The 24,126-nt window shown below is 37.3% G+C and overlaps 6 protein-coding genes across 6 annotated transcripts in view; 2 read left to right on the top strand and 4 right to left on the bottom strand.

The window, feature by feature from the left end:
* The window catches only part of LOC101311601 (serine/threonine-protein kinase WNK8-like), a 3,736-nt gene extending 3,068 nt beyond the window's left edge, over positions 1-668 (bottom strand). Inside the window, exon 1 of the mRNA XM_004305916.1 lies at positions 23-668. Coding sequence (XP_004305964.1) covers positions 23-668 — 646 coding nt within the window. The remainder of the gene's footprint in view (positions 1-22) is intronic.
* Positions 669-3,667: 2,999 nt separating this feature from the next.
* Positions 3,668-7,217, bottom strand: LOC101294867 (protein-tyrosine-phosphatase IBR5-like). The gene is made up of 5 exons (XM_004304019.1): positions 6,632-7,217; positions 6,184-6,283; positions 5,097-5,154; positions 4,867-4,973; positions 3,668-4,249 (listed from the first exon to the last, which is right to left on the bottom strand). The coding sequence occupies exons 1-5, from the start codon at positions 6,866-6,868 to the stop codon at positions 3,936-3,938; spliced, it is 816 nt and encodes a 271-aa protein (XP_004304067.1). The 5' UTR covers positions 6,869-7,217; the 3' UTR covers positions 3,668-3,935.
* Positions 7,218-8,700: 1,483 nt separating this feature from the next.
* Positions 8,701-13,292, top strand: LOC101293992 (3-oxoacyl-[acyl-carrier-protein] synthase, mitochondrial-like). The gene is made up of 14 exons (XM_004304016.1): positions 8,701-8,868; positions 8,959-9,188; positions 9,344-9,451; positions 9,539-9,610; positions 9,743-9,829; positions 10,246-10,397; positions 10,637-10,717; positions 10,816-10,849; positions 10,963-11,029; positions 11,139-11,215; positions 11,632-11,692; positions 11,817-11,899; positions 12,354-12,425; positions 12,684-13,292. Exons 1-14 carry the CDS (start codon positions 8,748-8,750, stop codon positions 12,846-12,848), a joined length of 1,410 nt encoding a protein of 469 aa, XP_004304064.1. The 5' UTR covers positions 8,701-8,747; the 3' UTR covers positions 12,849-13,292.
* A 51-nt stretch (positions 13,293-13,343) lies between these two features.
* On the bottom strand, positions 13,344-16,115 carry LOC101294282 (ribonuclease Z, chloroplastic-like). The gene is made up of 8 exons (XM_004304017.1): positions 15,657-16,115; positions 15,219-15,381; positions 15,074-15,144; positions 14,536-14,631; positions 14,340-14,453; positions 14,025-14,093; positions 13,824-13,898; positions 13,344-13,648 (listed from the first exon to the last, which is right to left on the bottom strand). Exons 1-8 carry the CDS (start codon positions 16,023-16,025, stop codon positions 13,559-13,561), a joined length of 1,047 nt encoding a protein of 348 aa, XP_004304065.1. The 5' UTR covers positions 16,026-16,115; the 3' UTR covers positions 13,344-13,558.
* Positions 16,115-19,638, bottom strand: LOC101294577 (putative BPI/LBP family protein At1g04970-like). Its single transcript, XM_004304018.1, has 6 exons — positions 19,189-19,638; positions 18,475-18,614; positions 17,597-17,948; positions 17,251-17,499; positions 16,927-17,052; positions 16,115-16,811 (listed from the first exon to the last, which is right to left on the bottom strand). Exons 1-6 carry the CDS (start codon positions 19,603-19,605, stop codon positions 16,584-16,586), a joined length of 1,512 nt encoding a protein of 503 aa, XP_004304066.1. The 5' UTR covers positions 19,606-19,638; the 3' UTR covers positions 16,115-16,583.
* Positions 19,639-19,771: 133 nt separating this feature from the next.
* On the top strand, positions 19,772-23,602 carry LOC101293700. Its single transcript, XM_004304015.1, has 11 exons — positions 19,772-19,857; positions 20,259-20,392; positions 20,711-20,792; positions 21,593-21,663; positions 21,782-21,883; positions 21,991-22,080; positions 22,454-22,528; positions 22,636-22,668; positions 22,770-22,850; positions 23,049-23,108; positions 23,204-23,602. The coding sequence occupies exons 1-11, from the start codon at positions 19,797-19,799 to the stop codon at positions 23,384-23,386; spliced, it is 972 nt and encodes a 323-aa protein (XP_004304063.1). The 5' UTR covers positions 19,772-19,796; the 3' UTR covers positions 23,387-23,602.
* Positions 23,603-24,126: the final 524 nt, after the last annotated feature.

The following is a 24,126-nucleotide window of genomic DNA, read 5'->3' as shown; positions in this document are numbered from 1 at the left end:
CACCAATTCGAGCAAGCACAACCGAAAGAATAGATATCCACCAGCTCATTATAATTCTCTTCATACATCTCCGGCGCTATAAACTCCGGCGTGCCAATCACTTCATGCTCAGTACTACCCTGCCCATGCATCACCAACGCAAACCCAAAATCCCCAATCTTGACCTCCCCATTGAAGCCATTGATAAACACATTGTCACACTTCAAATCCCTATGAACAATGGGAGGGTCATGAGAATGCAGATAGCTTAAGCCCTTGAGAATCTGCCTGGCCCATTTCTTGATGGCCTTGACTTCGACATTGGTGTGCTTCTTTCGATACTGCTTCAAGCTCCCGGAAGTGAACAACTCCGTGATCATATTCACAGTTTTCTTCTTCTTCCCTTTACCATCATCCTCCGAGACCCACCAGCTGAAAATCTTGATGATGTTATCATGTTTTAAAGACTTGAGCAGATCAATCTCGGAAAACAAACGGTGAAGCTCAGCATCGTCGGCAGGCTTGACTTTGCTCCAGGCCACTTCGATACCTTCGTCCTCATCAAAGGCCTTGTAGACAGTCTTGAAAGCCCCCTTCCCCAAAACGTCGTCGTAACGGTAGTACCTCCCGGTGGGGTCTTGCTCCACAAACTCGTCGTAGTCACTCGCATCGGATTTGGTACGCTCCATTCTCAAACTATCAAATCTTTCTTTTCTTTCTTTTTTTTCTTTCTTATTTCTTTGTTTATCGGATCCGAAAAGTTCAAGAAACGGGGATCGGAAAACGGTGGTGGTGTTCGGAAAAGGCTTCACAGGCGGCGGAGTACCAATCGAATTCCATATTGCGGTTCGCGATGGAGCTTCTCAAGTAGTCGGGCATATCTGCATCACTTGGATCGCCCAAATTGAAATTCCAAAACCGTCGAGACCGATCAGAGTAGAAACCCTAGAAAATTGATCGGAGTAGAAACCCTAGAAATTCGGTCGGAGGAGAAACCCTAGAAAATTGATCGACCTAAATCGGAGGCGAACAAGGAGACTGATCGAGAGAGCGAATGGAGAAGAAAGCGGAGGACATAGAAACATGAGAATGAAAGACGGGGGGCGTGTATGTATATATATAGGGTTTTGGGCCAATCCATTTCCGTGTCCAAGTCGGATCTTACCGTTAGAAGCCCAATCTGTTTTTGAGTGAATAAAGAAAAATATGTGCACAGACACCGTGTAAAACGTTTTGAGGCGAAGTTTTTTTTGTTTTGTTTTGTTTTTGCCGAACATAGTAGCAAATTGTATTTGGCCAATAACATTTTTATTTAAAAATAATAATATTTACATATTTGTTCATGAATGTTACATGTCATTGGAAAACTTATTTTGTTAACTCACAACTTAGTTGAACGAGAGTTCATGACATTGTATTTGCATGCATGACAACATTGTTTATATATTGTTTATATTCAGCTTTCAACTTCTCAATTATTAGAATCTCTATTGGCCAATAGTACTCTAACGATACTATATGAATTAATCCTATGTAGTTATATAGTGTTGTCTTATTGTTATATTTATTATTGAGATATTGGAGTCAATTGAGTGTTTGAGATAAGTTTTTTCATTTTTCCTTCTAATACATTAAGTGTCGCTGCTAGATTTGAATTAAGTTCTCAGCTTTGGTTTAGTTAGTTTGTTAGTTAGTTAGACTTGAATTTACTATTGAGGTCTACCTTTGCAAAATAACACATTTGTGGAAAATGAAGGTGTCGCGTGGTCTAATGAGTCGATAACTTTTCACCCATAACTTCTTATTTCTTGTAGATAGTACGAGATTAGCAAAACACTACAAGTTTTTTGTCATTTGCATTTTATACTTGGACTTGGACTTGGGCTTAGGCTTAGGGTTGGGGATAGGGTAGGGGTTGGGCTTGTGTTCTTAATTGTATAAATCTTTTTGAATGTGGGTTTTCTGTATTATGGTACTGTTTGTGGTAGTAATATGTCATTCTCTCTATATTAAACTATGTTCTTTATGTTCTAATGGAATTGGGTTCAACTAACGCAATAGATAGTTTATGAGAATATTTTGCGACTTTATCTTTGTGGTGATGGATCAATAGTCACATTAATTGTTGTTAAAGCACTTCCACGTTATTAGATGAGACAATAATCAATAGTTATTGGATTGGGGTTTTGCATAAGACAACCCAATCATTTTTTTTTCTTGATAAAATTTGCATTTGATGGGCGGTCCGGTTCAAAGGACATAAAATTTGACACAAATTTTAACATCAGCCATCAGATTTTAAAACAATGAATGGTCTAGATCAATACTAAATATGATGTCAACATATAACTAATTGATGTGGCAAGTGACGTGAAATTTAATAACAAATCAAAAGAAGGAAAAATCACAATTTAAAATCTGAAAAATAAAATCCAATTTAAAAGAAAAGAAAAAAAGATCAGCTGAAGACCAAAGAAGAAGAACACAGATAAAAGAAAGAAAGCAAAACTCTTCTTCCTTTAGGTAGCTACAAATTCGTTCAGGGAGTTTTGGTTAGTCATGTTATTGTACAAGAGGATCGATTTGTGTTCCTGGGCATGTTATTTTTGTTTTTATATGATGATGATATTAATGGATTCTTATTGATTTTGTATTTAACTATTGAGAGAATGATACGTACGATTTATCATATGACATGGTACTTTTGGATCTAAATTTGATTATATAAAATGTACAAACATCTTGTGTGAATGTGGGGAGATACTGAGATAGTTATGGAATCTAGGTATGAAAACGATTCAAACTCTTAAACTACAGTAGAATATCATTTGAAGGCATCAGGCATTAAGCCAACCATGAACCATCTATACTGTTAGTGTTCGACAACAAGTATAAGGAGTCTCTGTCGCTCCCTTGACTACTCGCAAGCAATAGCGCCGACACTCCTCCTTTTTCTTTCTTTCTTTTGTTTGTTGTTTTTCTTTGATATTATGTTTTTTTTTTTTAACTCAATTTTGTTTTCCAGATTTTAAAGTGTGATTTTTCTTTCTTTTGATTTGTTATTAAATTAAGTAATGCCACGTAATTTATCACATCAATTAGTTATATGTTAACATTATATTTAAAATTAATTTAAACCATTCATTGTTTTACAATCTGATGACTAATAAATAGTGTTAAATTTGTGTCAAAATTGATGTCCCTTGAACCGAATATTTTGACGGGATGTGTTTTTAGTTATCCGTCAATAAGTACCCGAGTCAAATATTATTTTCTAAAATTTTCAAACCCTAGAAGCCCCAGTTTAACACCTGACAGAAAAAAAGAAGTTTAACATGGTTTATACACTACAAAACAAACTGTTGATGGCAGTCGCAAAAAGTGTTCGGTACATGAAACAGTTGCCAATAGGACCCGAAGAGAATGAAACGGATGTATTCAGTGAAGTTTGTGCACTCTAACGTTCAAACACAAAAATACCAATCATGTGAATTTTGAACACTAAAACGTGCAAACACAACGCCTCAAGATACATTCGATCTTCCGCAATCCTTCTTTCATTATTGAGTGCATACACAACGTTTCAAGATGCATTCGATTTTCCACAATCTTTCATTAGCAAGTAAGATGCCGGGAAAGGTAGCAGAGTGGAACAACGATGTAGATTGGGTCAAAGTAAGCTTGTAAATAAAGTAAATAACAGAACTTTGTATTAGATCATGCGCAATCAATCGGAAAAAAATTTCCCAGTTACAGGACTAAAACTGAGGAGGAAAAACCCATTCATACTTTTACCACCCTGTCAAATATTGTAAACTAAAGATTCATAGAAAGTCAAGAAAGTATGAGTAGTCACTCCCACTTTACATCCAAATAAAAAAAAACTCGTTGGAATCAGCACCTAACTTCCTTCCCTCCAACAGTTGATCCGCAAAAGGGGTATAAAAGCAGGAATCTCAAGTACTATCCATAGAAATATCACTAGCATTTGGATTTGGAGGATTGACATTGAAAGGGCTTCCTGAGATATTACTTTGAGTCTGGCCAGCTCCAAATGTAAACTCCTGCGGAGGGATATCTAAGGTGGGTCTAGTAAAAATGGAGGGAGCGCCCACATTGTTGAATGCAGGGATAGGAACTCCATTATTAGCTTTGGGGAAACCAAAGCCAAATGAAGGTGCAGCTACCGGAGGGAAGGCCAACGTTTGGTTGGTGGTGTCAATTGACCCAAAGATCTTCTCCTCATACTCCTGCAGTTGCTGGGAAACAGCTACATCCACAAACACAAATGAAAGTAAGCAGTATGATTGTTCCAACATATGCATCAAACTCTAAGAAAATAGGCTTTTGGCTTGAGCATTAGGAGGGCCTTTGAATTTTCAAACACTGCGAGGGAGGGAAGAGAAATAGGCTGCTGTTGTTTATGTTAAGATGTGACAAGGATTTTTATCTTAAATTTGCCAACCAAAAGGAAAAATGAACAAAAGCTGTGTTGTATAATGAAGATACTGAGATGTTGAACATGCAGATATCCCATCTAGATGGAACATGTAGAAACAAGATGCATTTCCAATTTCCACATCCAATCCAATCAAATCACGGACAGCAATATCAGTATTTATCTTTCTCAATACACTCAAGATACTTTCAAACATATGATTGGCTTAGCGTATTCATAATTTCCAACTCCAATCCAATCAAATCACGGACAGCAAGATCAGTATTTATCTTTCTCAATACACTCAAGATAGTTTCAAACATATGATTGGCTTAGCGTATTCATAATTTCCAACTTGTATACTATTGTTGTTCCAATAAAATTATCATTCAATTGAATGGCCCATTCAGAAAAGGTTGGAATGTATTTTCCATAAAAGCTGTGCATACCTTCAGTTAATTCAACAGCTGGTCTTCGTTCTTTGACCCACTGATAGGCCTGTGCTAGTCTCCATCCTCTAGATTTCATCAAATAAGCTATTACAATGGCTGGGGACCTGTCAGAAAGAACCATATTAGATATCAGAAAACAAACAAGAAAAATCTTCTATAACAGGAAGAACTCTTCAGGTGTGTACACTGATAAAATAGTAAATAGATAAATAATTTCAGAAATTCACCTATTTTTTCCTGACATGCAGTGCACTAAAACTCGAGCTTTATCCCTTTCACATTTCTCTGCAAGACAAAGCACAATTTTTTCAAGTACTGAAAGCTGAACTCCTAATTAGTCTAACACTATACAAGCTTGAATGTAATTCTAAAGTCCAACAAAAAGAATATTTACCAGTGAGAATTGAAAAACTATTTGTTTTTGTTTACTGTATTTAAATGCTGCAATCCATTTCATGTTTGTGCAACAAAAAAAAAAAAAAATACAGTTAATGTACATCATCGACTGAGTATATGTTCTTCTCAACTACTGCTCGGTCAATATTCAAAAAAGTGTCTTTCAACAAATTATCAGAAGGTAAGGAGTTTATCAAAAAGTCACATTATGCCAATATTCAAAAAAGTGTCTTTCAACAAATTATCAGAAGGTAAGGAGTTTATCAAAAAGTCACATTATGCCAATTCTCTTCCTGCACAGGTTATGAAAAGGAAGGGAAGCTGTAACAGCTGATAAGTAACCTCAAAGGTGTTGCATTGCAAAAAAGATGAGCCCAGCAGATCAAAACAGAATGTGACTGGAATTAATATAGTTGATCAAATAAAATTAGAAATCAGATAAGGTGTTAATCAGGTTTACCACACATATCATTTCATAACAGCAACAGTGTAAGGATTAAATCTGAGCGTATTTTAATAAAAAATCCTCTGATGAAACTCAGTACTAAAATCAGGGAAAAGGGACTTAAATGCTTTGAAGTATACATGTCAGTAATGAAGGTGAAGATTGGTCCCCACTACTTAATGACACTTATGCAAAAGAGCCCCAAATCCTTCAACTGAAGGATATCGGCTGTCAAACCTTGACTGAAGTATCATTGACATATAGTTCAAAATTTATGATCAGTACTGTTGAAATATGCTTATGAGTGAAAGAATACTAAATTAATAACCAGCATAAAACCATAGCAAGTACTAGAATACTTTTAAGTCTTCAACCAAAATCCATTGTGCAAAGAATATGTCTACCTTATATGAATCCATCGTGCAAAGAAATCGTCTTCTCGAACAAGAAATAAAAATGCTGAGAATACACACCTAAAAATTGATTTGCATCCTCAAACTGCAAAGTTTTGTCATCTTCAAGGTAATGGTAGGTGAAAGAATTCTTGTAGAGATTTTGACAAGTAGGCACCGTCTGCAAAAGGAGAAAGACTGGAACGTCAGACCTTCAATAATTGGACACCATATCAAACCAATAAATAGGAAGGGTAGTTCCCACATTGACATCACATGGTAGTTCAAAAAATATATCGTTTAGGTCCATTCTACCCCAAATACACCTTCTTCACTGCAGCATTCAATTTATCACATCATAGTAAATATTGAATTCACTGCTGTTTTCACATACAAATCCTCATCCTACAACTTCTCTTAATAGTTCCGATCAAAACAGACATAATGTGCATTAAACAGGCATCAATCCAAACACAACAAAAACCGAAAATGGATACGAAAACATTAAAAAACCCGAAAAACTCCTTACATTGAGAACACGAGAGATGCCCTGAGTCTTGAGAAGCTCGGAGCGAGAGGCGTTGTCGTAGCTGCCCAGATAGAGAAACTCCGGCACGATCACCGACGGAAAGGCGCTAACTTGGATCGCGGTTTTCTCGGAAACCGCCGGAACACGGTGGCCGCAGATCCCGCAGACCTCTCCCTCCTCGAATTTGTGATAGTGCCCACAAACCCCACACGGATTCTCTCTCTCCCTCTTCCTCATAATTAGGGCAAAACCACCACCGACCCAGATGAGAAACACGCCTCTGAATCAAAAACCAACAGAGACCCAGATCAATTGACACGAAATCAGATGCGGGTCTGGAAAGTCGAAGTTGGGTAATTGAGATTGTGAAGAAGCCCTAAAAGTTTGAGAGAGAAAAAGAACAGAGATGGAGGCGTTTCAAGGAAGGCTCTTTGCTTTTGGGGGTTTGGGTGTTGTGGGATTTGTATAAAGGCTTCGGCTTTGGTTTTGGGGACTGAGAAGATGAAGAAAACTAGGGACGGTGGCGAGAGACAGAAGGTAAAATAGCCATGAGAGAGAGAGAGATCAAAACGCAGCGCGTGTTTTTCTATTTTTATATTATTATATATTTCTAGAGAGAGAGGGAGATTGCACTTGAGGAGTTGAGGGCCGTGTGATAGAGAGAGAGAGTGAAAGGTTCTCTGTTTAGTTATGTACGGTGGGTGATATCATCAATCTAACTAGGGTGGGCCATGAATTAGGGTCTAGCCCTATCCATTAGTACCAATCATGGTGGTGCTCAGGACCATCGTCTTGCCATGTTGCCTAGTTGATTTGGGCAATGGTATGGTGCCATCTGGATTCAAAGGCTTCGTGGGCAAATTCTAGTTTATCACTTTACTTTTTTGGTTTGATCTTGAATTGGGATCAAATGATGAACATTGACTAGGACATTTTATCCTCACTAGTTAAACTCAATGCATAAGATAATCAATGGTTAACAAAAATGGAGAAGTGATCTGTGTTATGGTTAAGTGGCTACAACATCACTTTTGTATCTCATATTTTAGTGATGAACTATTTTAGACTCATATAATTTAGACCCTCTCACCTGCGGGACAACTTTTACGGGACAAAACGGGATAGCTAGCTTATAGCCATTTGATTTAAATGAATCAGATCCAACGGCTGAAAGGGACTCCACAAACCTTTGTGAATCCACACAACCCACACCGAATTCATTTCCCATCTTCTTCCTTCGTTGCTCCCTTTCTATCCTTCTCTCCCTGTATATGCTCATCTGGATTTCCACAACGTTTTAAATTCTGGGTTTAGCTAAAACCCATGATTCATTCTTTTCTGATCTACAAGTACCCAAGATCATTGCTTTATTGAGGTAGGATGCTTCAAATTTGGATTAAATCCAAAGGGATGAACTTATGATCTCATCCATGATTTCATTATTGGTGCATAAATTTCTGCCTTAGATATGAGATTAAATTGGAAGATCAAATTGGGTATGGAAGGAGTGAAGCCGGAAGTGAAGGTTTTGCATGACTTGCAACAGCGGCTTTAGTGGTGGTGGCCATCTTTATGAAATCTCACTGTAGTTTTTTGTGGTGTTTGTAATTAACCTTGTATCTAAACTAACTAAATCGGAGGGTTGATATCATTTCGTCCCGTTTTATCCCGTAAAAATCGTCCCGCAAGTGAGCGGGCCTGTACATAATCAACACAAATTAGGAAAAACGATCACTACATACATCTGTTCTCTTAATGTATACAAGATCATTGGTTCATCAACTTTAACTTTGTCATGCTCCTTTTCACTTTCTCCATGTTCAATGAACCACTTTCACTCTCTTGATATTAGTGATCCAAGTACTACAAAAGTACAAATGCATTGCACTTCAGTGACTTCACCTTCAAAGGTCTTCTAGTGATCTTGTCAATTTAAAGTTCCTCTCTCTTTATTGGGCTAGTGCCCAAAGTAGTGAAAACCCACACTCCCAATAAGGCCCAAAACCATCCTCACTATACCAAAGAAGAAGCTGAAGCACTGAGAAGACTGCACTCAAAATCAAGAACCTTGGCTTTCTTTGGGTTTATCACAGTAAAGGCTCTGCCTTTTGAAGTCATGAGAGCTCTGAAAGCTATGGCTGCTTCTTCTGGTTGGCGCAAGCTCTTCACTCGTCGCATTTCATCTTCTTCTTTCGACCCACCTCCACTTGTTCACTCTCGCAGAGTCGTCGTTACTGGTATTAATTCTCAGCCCCCTCTATTTCTTTCTCTGTTTGATTCTGAGTTTGATTGTGTTCATGAGGTTAATGGTGGATTTGGGCTTGCAGGAATGGGCCTGGTGACGCCATTGGGGTGTGGGGTGGAGACTACATGGAAGAGACTCGTAGACGGTGCCTGTGGCATTAGGGGATTGACACTTGAAGATCTTAAGATGAATGGGTTTGATGCAGAGACTCAAGCTCACTCCTTTGACCAGCTCACTTCCAAAGTCGCCGCTATTGTGCCCACCGGAACCAATTTAGGTGAATTTAATGAAGACTTGTGGCTCAATTCTAAGGTAATCAATGTAATATGGACCTTTCTGGTGGTTAAGTATACTGTTTAGCAATGTTGTTACTGAAAACTTGTGGCTCAATTCTAAGGTAATCAATGTAATATGGACCTTTCTGTTTAGCAATGTGTGTGTGTGTGTGTGTGAATGATTTGTGGCAGGAGCATCGTTCGATTGCAAGGTTTATAGGGTATGCATTGTGTGCTGCTGATGAGGCGCTTAGAGATGCTAATTGGATGCCTACTGAGGCTGAACACAAAGAAAGAACGGTAATTTCGGAAAAGATTATGCCTTTGAAAGTGTTTTTATGAGGGTAGTTATGTTTTGGTGATGTGTATTAACTTGAAGAATGGCAGGGTGTCTCAGTTGGTGGGGGAATTGGAAGCATCAGTGACATATTGGATGCTGCACAGTTGATCTGTGAGAAGGTTCGTTTTTTATTACCCTGTGATGGTATCATTCCATCATTGTCATCATTTTTAGTTTCAATAATCTTGATGTACAAGTTACGGCCTGAAGATGTTTGACTTGATATGTGCTGTTTCTGTCTTTCTATCCAGCGTCTACGTCGGCTTAGTCCTTTTTTCATCCCGCGGATATTGATCAACATGGCAGCTGGTCATGTCAGCATGAAATATGGATTCCAGGTGCGTGAACAACTTTAAAAGCTGAAGTGCATTTTACAGTATACAATAATGGGCCTTTTATGGACAAGGAGCTAGGCAGCCAACTATGGTGCCTTGACCTCTTGACCTCACAGGCCATTGAACTGGAAACATTAGCTTGCAGAGTTTAGTAGCCAAAACACTTCAATTCTAGAGAAGTTACAGAAAATTCAAACATACCAACAATTAGACTGAGATGTAGGTCATTAGTTTGGAGTTAGAAGAGTGCCAAGAACAAGAACAGAGTGAATCTCATTGTTCTTATTAAGCCATGAATCTTATATTTCTCCATTTCAATTGTTCAAACCGAAGATGTCCCTAGTTAGAATGCTTACGCTGTTGCTTTTCGATAATAAAAGAAATCCTTGCAAGTAATCTGGTATTGATTCTGATCATAGGGACCAAACCATGCTGCAGTAACAGCATGTGCCACTGGTGCACATTCTCTGGGTGATGCCACAAGGATGATTCAGTTTGGAGATTCAGATGTTATGGTGGCTGGAGGCACAGAGTCTAGTATTGATGCTTTATCAATTGCAGGATTTTGCAGGTATGGTGTAGGTAATAAGTTAATAATACTATAAGCCTTGAGTGCGCCATGTGCTGCAGTCCTTGTTTTCTTTTCAATATCTTTTGGAAGTTGCTGGCTAGTTTTTTTTAATGGGCAAGTATAAACCTAATTGATGCATCTTTCAGTTCTCCCTTCACCTTCATCCAACTTTTTAAGATTTTGTGCATTGTTCTTTTTGTTTTCTTGTCTAATTTCTTTTTTCCTTTCTCAATTTACAGGTCAAGGGCTTTGTCTACAAAGTACAATTCCTCCCCAGAAGAAGCATCACGACCTTTTGACTGTGGTCGTGATGGGTTTGTGTAAGTACATATTCTTAAAAGGTTTGTTCCATAAATTGCATATTACCTTTTGCTTTTTCTGAAGCTTCCTGTTACCTAAACCTTTACTTTGAACCCAGGATAGGTGAAGGTTCTGGTATCTTGGTGTTGGAGGTAGTTGTGACTTTCATTTCTTAAAAATACACTTCTCTCTAAATTCTTTCTCTCAGGTCTTAGTTGGTGTAATTTTTATTGTTTTGTGATGGGTTTAATATTTTCCAATGAAGGAACTTGAGCATGCAAAGAATCGAGGTGCAAAAATCTATGCAGAAGTTCGTGGTTATGGGATGTCAGGTTGTTTATCTTATTCATAATCATCACGAGTTACAACTATATATATATATACAGAAATGCTCTGGTAATTTCATAATATATTAGTTCTGAAAATAGAGACTCTGTACAGGTGATGCATATCACATTACTCAACCACATACTGACGGAAGAGGTGCCATTCTAGCCATGACTAGCGCATTGAGACAGGTAATTACATGATGGAATGCATGCTTATTCTTCAAAACAAATTTCTCATATCAGTGGAACTTGGTATGTTCTTGGAAAGGGACAAACTGCACTTGGGTCTTGAAATTATATTTCAAACTTGGTATGTTTCTTCAGTGGTACCACATATATCTTGGGCAGATTAGGCAGCCAGTTGTGTGAGAATGGATGAAGAATCATGATGTGTGTCCTTGCGTGATAATTTTGACCTGCGTTAGAAATTGAGTAGGGATATCATAGATTTCAGTGAATTTTTAAAATTTGATACCTACAGAAAGTATAGTAGTGTGATCCTTAGTAGGTTTCCCAACAAACTCTTCCCTCAATAGTTTTCTGAGATCATCATGCATATCAAGATAATGGCGGTTTCTAGTAATGCAACTTCCTTTCACTTGCAGTCTGGGCTTCATCCTCACCAAGTGGATTATGTAAATGCCCATGCTACCTCGACACCTTTGGGTAAATCATATCAAACTTTACAAATTCTACAATTTAACATTTTCAGATGGTTGCTTTAGAATGTTAGTATGTGCTGAAACTAGTATAGCCGTGGCTAATACTGATATTTCTGTGTATTATTCAGGTGATTCAATAGAAGCCAATGCTATCAGGAATGTTTTCTCTGAACATGCAACATCAGGTTCTCTAGCTCTGTCCTCCACAAAGGTAAACATGAAGTCTAGACATGATAACTTATAGATCACATGTCAGTTGCATATTATTGTCAAATGCATTTCTTAGTCATGATATGAGAGATCAACGCTTATTTTATTTTTTTTCTTACTTTTCTTTTCTGTGTGTTTGTCAGGATATATCTTGTAAATTTTCTTTTGGTAATTTTTCATATTAGTCTTTGGATAATACATGTATTTTCTTGTAGTTTCTAGCTTCAAAGTACAGTTTAGATTTCATGTATTCACTGAAAGTCTTCTGTGTGAGTATTACATTTGCAAAGAAGAGATAGTTGTTGTTCCTAATATAGGATTGGCAGCAGCAGAATTTCCACTTCTAGATAAAGTTCTTCAATTTTGTTATTCATAGTGCCTTGCAAGCAGAGATCATACAGTATCTAAGACTCTAAGTAATATTTTGTTCTTTTTTGTTTGTTATTAACTTTCAGGGCGCTATTGGTCATCTCCTTGGTGCAGCTGGGGCTGTTGAAGCAATATTTTCTATATTGGCCATACACCATGTAAGTTACTGTTTTGATGACTTACATGCAATAACTACTGATATAGCTTCTTTGAAAATTTATGAGTAGTTCATATACTAGCATTACCCTTTAGAGCTTGTATTCTGAATCAAGAAGATTCACTCGGAAAATAATAAATAACTAACAGTTTGTGGACTTGTATTTTGACATATAATAGGAAACATTAGTGATCTGCTACTGAATTTTCGCACTAATGGCCTTTCCTTTTGATATAATACTTTCTTTGTTTTATTGCAGGGAGTTGCACCATTAACACTTAATCTGTCAAAACCAGACCCACTATTTATAGATGCTTTCATGCCTTTGACAGCTTCAAAGGAAATGAATATAAGAGCAGCTTTGTCCAACTCTTTTGGCTTTGGAGGAACAAATGCATCCCTGCTGTTTACGTCTCCTCCCTGACAATGTAGCTGGTTTAATCTTTTCTTCAAAATTTTGTACCATGAATATAATCCCCAAATGCAGATGGAGTTCATGGAATGCTCTGGAGTCGCAGTTGCAATGCATAAGTATGGGTAACAACCCTTTTTATGAAATTTGGATAGGATGAGGTAGGTGGGCTTGAGCCGAATCAGTGTCATCGTTAGCTGGATATGGAGATCAGATAGCGTTTCTTGGTAGCCAAATCCTCATAGTTTTCAGGTTACTTAGACGTTCAGTAGAAGGCTACCACCTATATGTATTGTTGGACAGAAAAAAAGAAAAAGAGTTGAAAGGAATATTATTGTACTGAACTACTGATAATGCAATTTTGTCTGACAAGCTTTTTCTTAGACGCTTTGTTATAGCTTTTGCTGATGATCTGAAGCATCTCTTTTTAGCTCAATATAAATTCTTTCTATCTTTTCAACTATTGTTCCGGGCAAGAAATATGAAAATTGGAAACAAATGGTTGTATTCATTTCATGAAATACAAAATAGAGTTCGTGTCTAACTCTGAACATCTTCCAAATTCCAAAGACGTGAATTCTAAATCTTGCATTTGCTATGCTAGCTCTAACAACAGCGTACAGTTGATCCACTGCCCAATTGATCACATCTCTATTTTCATTTCTATCACTATACATATTAAGCTAATACAGCACCAAAATAGCCCCAAAATATCTTAAAAGCTAAGTGTGCATGGATTTGAAACCTTCTGTAAGAGGGACCACTTTTGCCGACACCTTAGACTGCAACCTTGATACGGCTTGACGAATATCCTGCAATAGGCGGGAGCCATTTATTCAGTAATTTGAGAAACAAAGTAATATAGCATATGGTTGCTACCAAGTCTCATAGTCTAGCATATACATGAGAAAAGAAAATATCCGGAAGTTCATAAGCTCCCCATTATTCAGATATACACAAAAAGATACCTTTCAGATATGTGATTACCTCTAAATGGTAGCGGGAGGAGAAATGGGTTAACAAAATAGCCTTATTTCTAATCCACTGAGCATTTTCAATGATCTGCATTTGAGACGGACTGAATTTAGTGTCCTAAAATATGTGATATAAGAAGCAGTATACTCAAAGTCAAACATCCAATAACATGCAGTATTCAGAAGGAAACGTAAAACCAAATAGTTCACATGCCTCATTTATATGAGTATGACCATGTTGTTGTGCATCCTCAATAGTGAATCCTTCATCCAGAAAAGTTGCCTGTCAAAGATCATCACCCATCAGAACTGATGTATTTTTGTTTCATCAAATTATGAAAATTAATGCATGTGAATGAATCTGTGAATTAATACAATAAAGAGCATTACAACATTGTGAACATATATGTGGATGTGAAAACAACACTGCAATGTCTAGCATCATCTTCTAGGACGGTTCAGATATCCTTCCTGTTTCCAGTCTTCAAATCCAATAGAATCAGTCATAAAGGATAAAATGTCATCATACCTCAGTTATAAGAATCTTTGCCCTCAGGGCATCAGCATTACGTGGATCCAGCATATACTCTGATGTTGTATCCCCTGTGAAGGCCACCTCTGGTGACAGTATAGTGTCTGTAATCTGGAAAGGAGAGTTCAAAATTAATACAACACTTGTAAGTTCAGTTCATTAAAGACAAATGCAATAGGCAGGTATTACAAACCTCAGTACCAGACTTCTTTAATTTCTCAATCTGTTTCCCTTTCAGATGCATGTACTGCTTCTTCAGCTTCTTTCTAACTGAGTATAATACATAACCCTGAAAAATAAATATAGAAAACGCAACCAACATTATACATAGTTTTGAGCTTTTCTAGGTAACTTGCTAAAATAAATGCAACACCATATGTTAACGAGCAACAACAATATGTGATACAGTCAACAGTAGTAAAAACTCTATAGTCCTGACTTATATGTGTCAGGGACTCCGGGAAAAGCCTCACAGGACTATAGTTAAAAGCCATTTACAAAAATTTACAATCCATTACGAACCTCTGGAAACTATGGTTAATTCTCTCTCAAATTCTGGCAGCATAGCATACTAGTCATAATCTATAACTTATTTGTTGTTTCTTATCTTTGGTTCGAAAATGGAGCTTTTGCAGATGTGTTTACTGAAATTTATTTTGAGCTACTCTTTTGCTAATACTGCAAATATTTCAGTAAATTGTCAAGACAAACGATAATATAGTGAAATACACCTGACTGGGTATGGCATGATGAGTCCTAAATGGCCGCACCACAAGGTTGTTCCGCAATTCATATGTTTCATCTGAAACCCAAAACATATTATCATTCCGTCCTCAACAGATATTAAGTAACTTCATTACAACCAGTGTTACATACCCACATCCAATGCAACCAACTCAAGATCCAGCTCCACATGTCCCATACTCCTGTGAATGTCCATCAGCTTCTCCACATCCTCTTTAATACAAGGAGGCACAAACACAGTTGGCGGCTTTAAGTTGTACAAACCACGGCTGGCTACATACATCGGCAACCCACCCTGCCACAACACATCACAGCTTAATCACACACACTAGAATTTCAACTTCTAACTCAACTAAATGCCTCAAATGGTGGATACACCAATTCGAGATCAAGCTACACATCCCACATTCAATTAAAATTAACACAATTCAACTCGACCAAATGGCTCACACTACACCAACCTAAACTACACATTCCACATTGAATTAAAACCCAGTTCAAGATTAACAATAAATGAAGCAAATTTAACTTTGGCTACTCAAAAACCAAAAGCAAAACAGTTAAACTCACAATGTGGTCAAGATGGGCATGAGTGATGAACACAAAATTCTGATGAATGGCTCTGGAGGGACACCTTCCGATGTCGAAAGCACACTTAAACTCAGGGATGATAATGCAAGTCTCATGACCCCCAACAGAGACCCCTTCAATGGAATAGCCCTCCAAGTCCACACCTTTCCGGAGAACCTGGTTCCGGGCCGCCCGGTACTCGTCGTCCTCAATGGCCCGGCCCACTGCAGACAGATAAGGCGACGTGGCTTTGACGGAGTTGAGGGTTGGGAGTGAGGCTCTCTGGGGTTTTGGGGTTTGGGGAATTGGGTGGTGGGTTGGGAAAATTAGAGGGGCTTTGGAGGGTGAAATGGTCAGAGAGATTTGCATTTTGGGGTTGTGGGTTTGGAACCCAGAAGAGAGATGAGGGTTTTAGGGAGGTTTTTGGGTCTGAAATTTTGATGGGTCTCTGTGTCAACTTATCTGATTTGATTTGGGTGGGAGAAAGGTTAAACGGTGCGTTTAAGATGCTTATGTAGTTGTGTTGTGCGGCGGGTTTTCACTGTTTGGCATAGGAGGACAAAACGCAGCGTTTTGATAGATTTTAGGATTGTGGAGAAGAGGAGAAGAAAATAGTTCCTGGAATCAAATGATGAACTCTAGCTTCACAAATGAAGAAACTATTTTATTATAGACAGAGTATACTTTGCAACATTACATTCTGATTTTCGGGTTTCCCCAGAGATTACATTTGAGGGAGTAAAGCCTTTGACAACAAGTGGCTTTTAAGCTACAACATGTACAGTGGTGGAGTTGTGATGTTCGAGAAGTTCCGAGACAGTTTCTCAGTATTCAAGGATTGTTCTTGCACTCTGGAACTTTACATGCTGAACATTGAGAGCGGTGTTGTACAAAGCAGGGAAGCTGATGCTTTGCGTCCTCGTGAAGTTATGTAGCATGCGTGTATTTGGACAAACTTGGTAGGAGCCAATTGAGATTGTGTGAATCTGATGGTTCGTAAGTCACGTCACTGCAAACCATAATTCTTGAATCTGAGCAGAGGAGTTCGCCGTTTTGAATGGTGAAGCCGTGAACGATTGGTAGAGGAATTCCCTTACCAAGGTGTTTGTTCACATATGGCACAAAAACGGTCTGAATGCCTGTCCACACCACCGGCTGCAGTAAGAGATGACGAGCAAGTATTAACAGTTAAGGTCCACATCACGGCCTGAAGAGGAAAAATGTGCAGCGACTAAATTTGACTTGAGTAAAGTTTGTAGATGTATTATACCTGAATTAGATACATGCGAAGATTGCCAATATTACTCCACTTCAATGACATAGAAAAGTCGTCTACTTTCATATTACCGGCAAGGTTATTGCCTGAGATTTTAACTGAACTTGATCCACGAATGACCTTGAGAAGTATCAAATAGTTATTACAGTTTGTTGTAAGAGGTCAAACATGTATATTTGAATACATCAAACAAACAACGAAAAGTACCATATGGAAAAACTCACATGGTAAAGAAACAAAAATGTAGCATGCATAGAAAATTTTATGAATCAGATTATCATATAATATGACCAATCAATTTCCCATTGATAAACTTACCAATGAGATGCATGCAACTGGTATTACACCGTCTTCATCCAATACATCAATGATCAAGTCAGCATAGATGATAGCACCAATATCATGCTCTGAGATCTCTATGATCGGTGGAGAAGATAAAGAAATATTCAAGTTCATATCATGATTTGGGTATTTCTTGTATAGTTGAGGAATAATGAATCTGTATCCAGCAGTGTTCAAAAAAGACTGATCTGGTATCTTGTCCACAATCCATTGCATAAATTCTGCCTGTCCAAAGATAGAGATTGTCACTCTTAAGAATCTGCACACTAGTTTAGCATAAAAACACATTTTCAAAGTACTTCAAGCATATTTGCAAACTTACATCAAAGTATGTGGCTGCTACAGAGTTAAACACAGCCTCATCCAATGCTATTCCAAGCATTTTAGATGGATCCGAGCATGCAACTAATGCTTTTGTATCCTTGTTAAGGTACTCAGACACTGAAGGCTTTCTTCGTGCAGTAAATAAACCATTAATCTCAAATCCTATGGAAGAATTACTCAAAACTGGGTCATTTACGAAAGTTGCATTCAAATAAGTATCATCATCCAATGGGATTTCCTTTGGAAGAGCTTGGAGAAGTGTATCCAGCTTTACAATCCCATCTTTAAGTTTTTTCGTGATAGCATTTTCCACTGCAGATCCAATTTGTTCTTCAAATGCATTGATCATCCTAAGAAATTAATGACAAGGAAAAATATCATTCACGAAAGGAAAATAAAAAAAACTGATAAGGACCTTGAAGTAAAAGATGCATAATCCATGCACAAAGGAACCGAAATCAAAAACTATAAAAACTTGAGATAATGCCATCTTGTGAAAGTGAAACAGACCACACTCCCCAAATTGAAATACACACTCCCACTTTCCATTTTTAGTCATCATTCTAAAAAAATACAAAATTTGAGTCACTAAGGACAAAATTTAAGTTACCACAAATGGAAAGTGGGAGTGTGGATTTCAATTTGGGGAGTGTGGATGTCACTTCCCCATTATAGCTGATTAACAAAAAGTAGAACAATGAGAATCAAAAGCCTAGACTTTAGACAAATTTGTAACCATGAATACAGGTAAATGGCACAAACCAGATGCACTGCTAACCTTACTAGTATAAGGTTGTTGATGCAGGGACAGAAAGGGAAGAACAATTAAAACAACTATAAAAAGTTCCCCACTACTCACAAGATAAAATTGCATACCCTTGATAAAACCAAGAGGCTCCTCCATCCAATTTTATGGAGATCTCCTTAACATAACAGCCACAATCCTTTAGGGAAAGCTTCAGAGTTCCTTCTTGGATCCCCAAGCCTAATGTAAGTCCAACTTCCACGCCCTCAACCTTACCCATAATGAAATTTATCAATCTCCATTTGTTAAAAGCACATAAAAGTGAGCAAATGAGCAATACAGAGACACAAAAACTTTAGTAGTCCAGAAATCTCATGTACTTTTCAATTTCTAAAGAGGAACAGAAAATCTTTGACATGTTCAGGAAAAGGGAGGATATTGCACACCATAAGGCCGGTAATCATTTCTTTAAAAATCAGTGCCTATTCCTAAGTTTCTAACAAGCCCACTTAACAAGAAACTAAACCATTCCTATATAAATTTGAATGCAGATGATGATAACCACATCAAAATCATTCCCTGAATTTTTCAGATGAAGCAGAACTCCACTAACTCATACACACATACAAACACAAATTCCTTTCAAAGTCAATAACACCGAAGAAGCAAATGAATCATACAAACAAGCTAACCACTAATGACACAAACTCTTGAACCACACTAGTAATCGATAATCTAACATCAACAAGCCACACAACAACAGTAACACCAATTTCTCCTCCAACATCACATTAACACTACTAACTTAGCTCACAAGCATCATAAAAACCAAAACTCCATCATACCTGAACAGACGCACTGCCTTCATCCTCCACCTCAATTGGCGCAACCCAAGTAGTATACGAATAATACCAATTCATGCTCAAATTACAAGTCGTCTTGGAAGCAATAATAGCAATCCCATCATCACCGAGCTTAACATAAGACGAACCCACATCGATTCCATAGATTGTGATATTCGAAACCACCATTTCAACACTACCCAGAAACGGAAACCTCACTGATTTCTCAATTCTGGGAATCTGGAGTGGAATTATTGAAGAAACAGCTTCGGTTACAAGCAATTCCTTCAGAAAGTCAAGACCCTTTTGGGATATGACTATGGAGGTAAAGGCTTCATCTTTGGCTTCTACTTGGAATTGGGTCTGCGTTGGAATCAAGAACGAAGCAAGAAGAAGCAAGAGCATTATTGGCGGTGCCATTGAAATTGGTTTCTGGGTAAGAACTAAAAAAAAGGTTTTTGGCACAGGAAAAAAAATTAAAGCTGAAAGCTTTAACTTAAAAGAAACTCTTTGTAAGTGAAATGACGAGAACACCCCCGAATGTATTTATACTGTTCTTGGTTGAAATTAAAAATTAGATCTTTTTGTGGGGGAGAAGAAGAAAAGTAGAGATGGCCTTGCAGGCTGGTTCTGGGGTTTCGACCTCTCAGGTTCTCGTTCTTGTTGGAGCAGGTCAGGTTTTTACTTGAAAATTTAATATACCCTAAACCCTATTATTCTTGGTTGCTTTGTGCTTTCACTGTTGTGATTATCAGCTTTGATCACTTTGTTTTGGATTTTGATGTGAATTCTGGAAGTTTCAATGAATTGAGAAACTGGGTTACTTGGAATATGAATATGGTTCAAGTTTGATTTGAGTTATTTCTAGTTGTTGATTATGCATAAGGCTAAGTTCAGTTTTGTCCTCTGAATGAGAGTTTCACTACGAATTGAAGCAAAGCTGTTTTACAATTTTCTTTGTAATTATCAGCAATTTTTTTAGAAAATGATAATATATAAGCAGGTATTTTGAGTACCTGTGATTTTCCGTTACTGTTGTCGTTTAACATAGTTTGTACCCTTTTGCAACTTAGGCCTGACAAGTTCGATCATTTTGAGGAGTGGAAAGTTGTCTGATCTTCTTGCACAGCTTCAGGAGTTATGTAAGGGTGTAAATGAAGTTGAGATCTTGCCGGAGAAATTTGATAGTTCAATTCTCAGAGCTCAGGTATTGCCACTTATCCTTGATTAGATTCAGAGTAGTATTCTATGGCTCTATAAGTATTGGCATCTACTTCAAGTCTTCAACTAAGAATATTATAAGAAAAAACAATGAGCTGTTTCTGGATTTTTGAGCTCTTTAGGAGGCGCATGTAAGTATGTAGTTATATTACCAGTCTTATAAGTATCTTGCTTCGTTTTTGAACGGTTTAATCACTAACTCTAGTTTCATCATGCTCATAGATCATAGATATGTCATAATGATCATACATTAAATCTCTCCAGGGTGTTTATAACTGATACTAATATGTGTTTTTACCCTCAGATTCAACAGTTGTCGGAAGAAATCAGGGAGCTAACCTTATCTGGCCCTGTTACCATCTACAATGGGAATTCTGACTCTGGTGGTATACACATAAATCCCTTGCATATTATTTATTAAAAAAATACTTGATTTAATAAAGAATACTTGATTCTATCACAGTCTATTTGTTTCCTTTTTACTTTTTTGAACATTTGAGTAATTATAATATTATTCTTTTAATTATTTTCTCTTGTTAGCCTAGTTATAGCCACCTTTTGTAGACATTGTAAAACTCTTAAATTCTAGTTATTCCGCCCCAGTTAACCCAGTTATAGCGGCTATCTCTGTTACATCATTCAAGATGATTTAATCTTTGCTCTGGGCTTTTTTTGATACATCTCCTTTCATAGTTCATATATTCTTTATATGGAGAAATTGTTCAATAGTCTTCGGTTTCTGATCAATGAAGAATGCAGCTGTGTTTCCTTGCAATAACCATCAAATGGAAGATAGCATAAGTAAATAACTGAATTGTGAATTAGACATTCTGAAACCATATGTTCTGACTTCTTCACATTCTGAATTGTGTTTACTTACATACTAATTTTTTATCACAAGAAAAGAAAAAATTCAGACTGTCAAGTACACGGTGAGAATGGGATGGTTTGTGAGGAAGGCCTTACGAACCAGTTTGGTTTATTTTATATGGAGTAGAATATATAAGAATTAATCTTCAAACTATTTTCTGGGTATATGTTACTCATTTATATTACTACCATACGTGTACTTCATTTCATTTCATATTTATCTTCTTCGGTCTCACCAGGAGTCGATGCATATTATGTGGGCAAGTGTTATTAAATCTTATTTAGATTATGTGCTCACATGTTTCATTCTCAACAGGGAGTTACGCCTCGTACTTAATTCCAGCTGCTGCACTTGGTGCTATGGGATATTGCTACATGAAGTGGAAGGTTAGACCTACTTATGACTGCTTTCAGATGATTGGTGGTCACAATCAGAAACACATATACTTGTAAGGATTTGTAATTTTGCTTTATGATTTACGTTTATGTTTCCTGTATTGTGCAGGGATGGTCATTTTCTGATGTAATGTATGTAACAAGGCATAATATGGCAAATGCTGTTGAAACTGTGTCAAAACAATTGGAGACTGTGCATGAAACATTGGCTGTAAGTCACTTATGTTAGCCACCTTGTGGTGGTTCTCGAGATGGTTATCTTTGGAAAGTGTCTGGACTCTGGAGCATACTAGTATCTTAAATATCGTTCTTTTGCAGATAACAAGAAGACATCTAACCAAAAAGCTGGAAGAGTTGGATTGGAAGGTGGAGGAGCAGAGGGAAACAACACAGCTTGTTGCAAATGGTGTATGGAACTTTTAACTTGCACTTTAATGTAAAAAAGACATAAATAAGCTGTGCCATAATCAGGTATTTTATTATTGAAATGGGGTTAATTTGTTTCCTCGTCCACTTCCTCCTCCTGGGATGAATCATAAGGGAAGATAGGAGATTCATTGGCCTTCCATTCTGATACTAATAAGTTCATCACCTTGCTACCAGCAAGATAAACGCATTTACTTTGGATGTTAGATATTACGAAATAAAACCCCGTTTGTAAAAACTGCTTCATAGTGTCATTCAGACTTGGAGGCAATGGTAAATTTCAAGTAATGAGGGGAGATCTTAAAGCACACCAATAACTTCGCCTATATTACTTTAATATATTATTTGCATACAGGTGAATGAGGTGAAATCAAACCTGTCTCAAATTGGGTTTGATGTTGATGCGATTCATCAACTGGTCTCTGGATTGGTGAGCTTCCTTTTTTTGCCCCCTTTTATATATGTTTATGCCACTCTTATTGACATAAGCTTGTAGACTTGTGTGGTAATTTGCTAATTGGCGTAAGTGCGTAACAGGAAGGGAAGGTTGATCTTCTTGAGAGCAAACAGGTTATATTTTTGGTTTTTCAGTTTTCTCTATTACTTCTTTGTTTTCTATTTTCATTTAGTTTCTTTACTGATTGATTTCCCCTTTGTATCTCATATTATAGGATGTGACAAACTCAGGTCTGTGGTACCTGTGCCAAGTAGCTGAAGCCTCCAAAGATCGCCCGGAAACTAAAACAATTCAGGTCAGATATGCTATATGGGTTTGATTGAAGTCTGTCTGCGTTAGTTCTTCTACTTCTGATGACCACAATAGGTCTTATGCCTTCTGGTTATTACAATTGTTTTCAGTGAGATTTGCCTGACTGTTCATCCAAATTGGCATGGACTAATTGTCTCTCTCCTCATTCAGTTACTAAGTCATCTTATTTTGAAATTGTTAGGATGTCTCTGCTAAGGTGACAAAGTATTTAACAATGACATCAGAGGACAAATCACTCAAGGTAATGTTTTTCATTGTCTTCTGTGTCCTGTGCTCCACATAAGGTTTGCTTTTATTCACCCAGTGGCATTACTACAACTTCCACTAATATCTCAGGGCCTCCAATTTATTGCTGAAACTAAAGACCCAAGCAAGGTTGAAAAATCAATGACAAGCACGGAATCTATTGATCCCAGCAACTTCCCTGGCCAAAAAGTTCCAGCCATGAAAACAAGAATACACAGATCGTTTCCTATTGGGATTTCTTTGCACCGGAACATAAAGAGCTTGGATTCATGATTTTTTTTTCTCTATTCCTTTTTGTTCTTTTTGCCCTTTCCAATTGATTCTTGAAAATGTGTGGTTTCTGGAACTCACTTGCTTGGCTGAGTTTCATGAATGGGTGTTGTTTCATTTTAGTGATTTTAGGTGAAATATACGGGGGCTTTGTTTTTCGACAAAAATAAACTCAAAAATACATGCTGACCAAATAGAAGTATATGATTCATCAGATAACTCATTGTTTTTTGTCTTTTTCATTACAAATTCTCAAGTTAACTCGATCAAAAGAAATTGATGAGTTTACATATTTACAAATCCCTAATGCAGTGGTGTAATCTGGATCGAACACATTTACATGTACCTTTTTTTACTCGTGGTAGTAAAAAACTAAAGTAAAAAAAAAAAAAAAAAACAAAAAACCTAATGCAGTGTAGTAAATAAATTTATACTAAAGTTTAGGGTTCGAACCCTAACTACCGTAAGGTTAGGTTAATTTACCCGGGAAGGGTAACCCTAAAAGGGGGTACCCTTAAAAAGTTTAACCCTAAAAAGGGGGTTTAAAAAAAAACTTTTAAACGGGGGGTAAAAAAAAAAACGGGGTTTAAAACCCGGGTTTTACCCCCGGTTTAAAACCCCCCGTTTTAAACCCCCCGTTTTTTAAACCGTAAAAAAAAACGGGTTTTTTTAAACCCGGGGGTTTTTTTAAAACCCCCCGGTAAAAAAAAAAAACGGGGCAAATTTTTTACCCCGGGGGTTTT

The sequence above is a fragment of the Fragaria vesca genome, linkage group LG6, assembly GCF_000184155.1.
Source record: "Fragaria vesca subsp. vesca linkage group LG6, FraVesHawaii_1.0, whole genome shotgun sequence".
Taxonomy (NCBI): domain Eukaryota; kingdom Viridiplantae; phylum Streptophyta; class Magnoliopsida; order Rosales; family Rosaceae; genus Fragaria; species Fragaria vesca.
This window is presented reverse-complemented; position numbering and strand designations above follow the sequence as displayed.

Coding starts and splice junctions, on each gene's coding strand:
- LOC101294867 (XM_004304019.1), bottom strand. CDS start 6,868: ATGAGGAAGAGGGAGAGAGAGAATCCGTGTGGGGTTTGTGGGCACTAT. Junction 4,974..5,096: donor TGCATGTCAGGAAAAAATAG/GTGAATTTCTGA, acceptor TCTTTCTGACAG/GTCCCCAGCCATTGTAATAG. Junction 4,250..4,866: donor AGCTGTTGAATTAACTGAAG/GTATGCACAGCT, acceptor TTGTGGATGTAG/CTGTTTCCCAGCAACTGCAG.
- LOC101293992 (XM_004304016.1), top strand. CDS start 8,748: ATGAGAGCTCTGAAAGCTATGGCTGCTTCTTCTGGTTGGCGCAAGCTC. Junction 9,830..10,245: donor GCATGAAATATGGATTCCAG/GTGCGTGAACAA, acceptor TTCTGATCATAG/GGACCAAACCATGCTGCAGT. Junction 11,216..11,631: donor TGACTAGCGCATTGAGACAG/GTAATTACATGA, acceptor TTTCACTTGCAG/TCTGGGCTTCATCCTCACCA.
- LOC101294282 (XM_004304017.1), bottom strand. CDS start 16,025: ATGCAAATCTCTCTGACCATTTCACCCTCCAAAGCCCCTCTAATTTTC. Junction 15,382..15,656: donor ATGCCCATCTTGACCACATT/GTGAGTTTAACT, acceptor GTGTTGTGGCAG/GGTGGGTTGCCGATGTATGT. Junction 14,454..14,535: donor TAAAGAAGTCTGGTACTGAG/GTTTGTAATACC, acceptor TCTCCTTTCCAG/ATTACAGACACTATACTGTC.
- LOC101294577 (XM_004304018.1), bottom strand. CDS start 19,605: ATGGCACCGCCAATAATGCTCTTGCTTCTTCTTGCTTCGTTCTTGATT. Junction 17,949..18,474: donor GCCTCTTGGTTTTATCAAGG/GTATGCAATTTT, acceptor TTAATTTCTTAG/GATGATCAATGCATTTGAAG. Junction 17,053..17,250: donor CAGTTGCATGCATCTCATTG/GTAAGTTTATCA, acceptor ATACTTCTCAAG/GTCATTCGTGGATCAAGTTC.
- LOC101293700 (XM_004304015.1), top strand. CDS start 19,797: ATGGCCTTGCAGGCTGGTTCTGGGGTTTCGACCTCTCAGGTTCTCGTT. Junction 19,858..20,258: donor TCTCGTTCTTGTTGGAGCAG/GTCAGGTTTTTA, acceptor TTTGCAACTTAG/GCCTGACAAGTTCGATCATT. Junction 22,851..23,048: donor CGGAAACTAAAACAATTCAG/GTCAGATATGCT, acceptor TGAAATTGTTAG/GATGTCTCTGCTAAGGTGAC.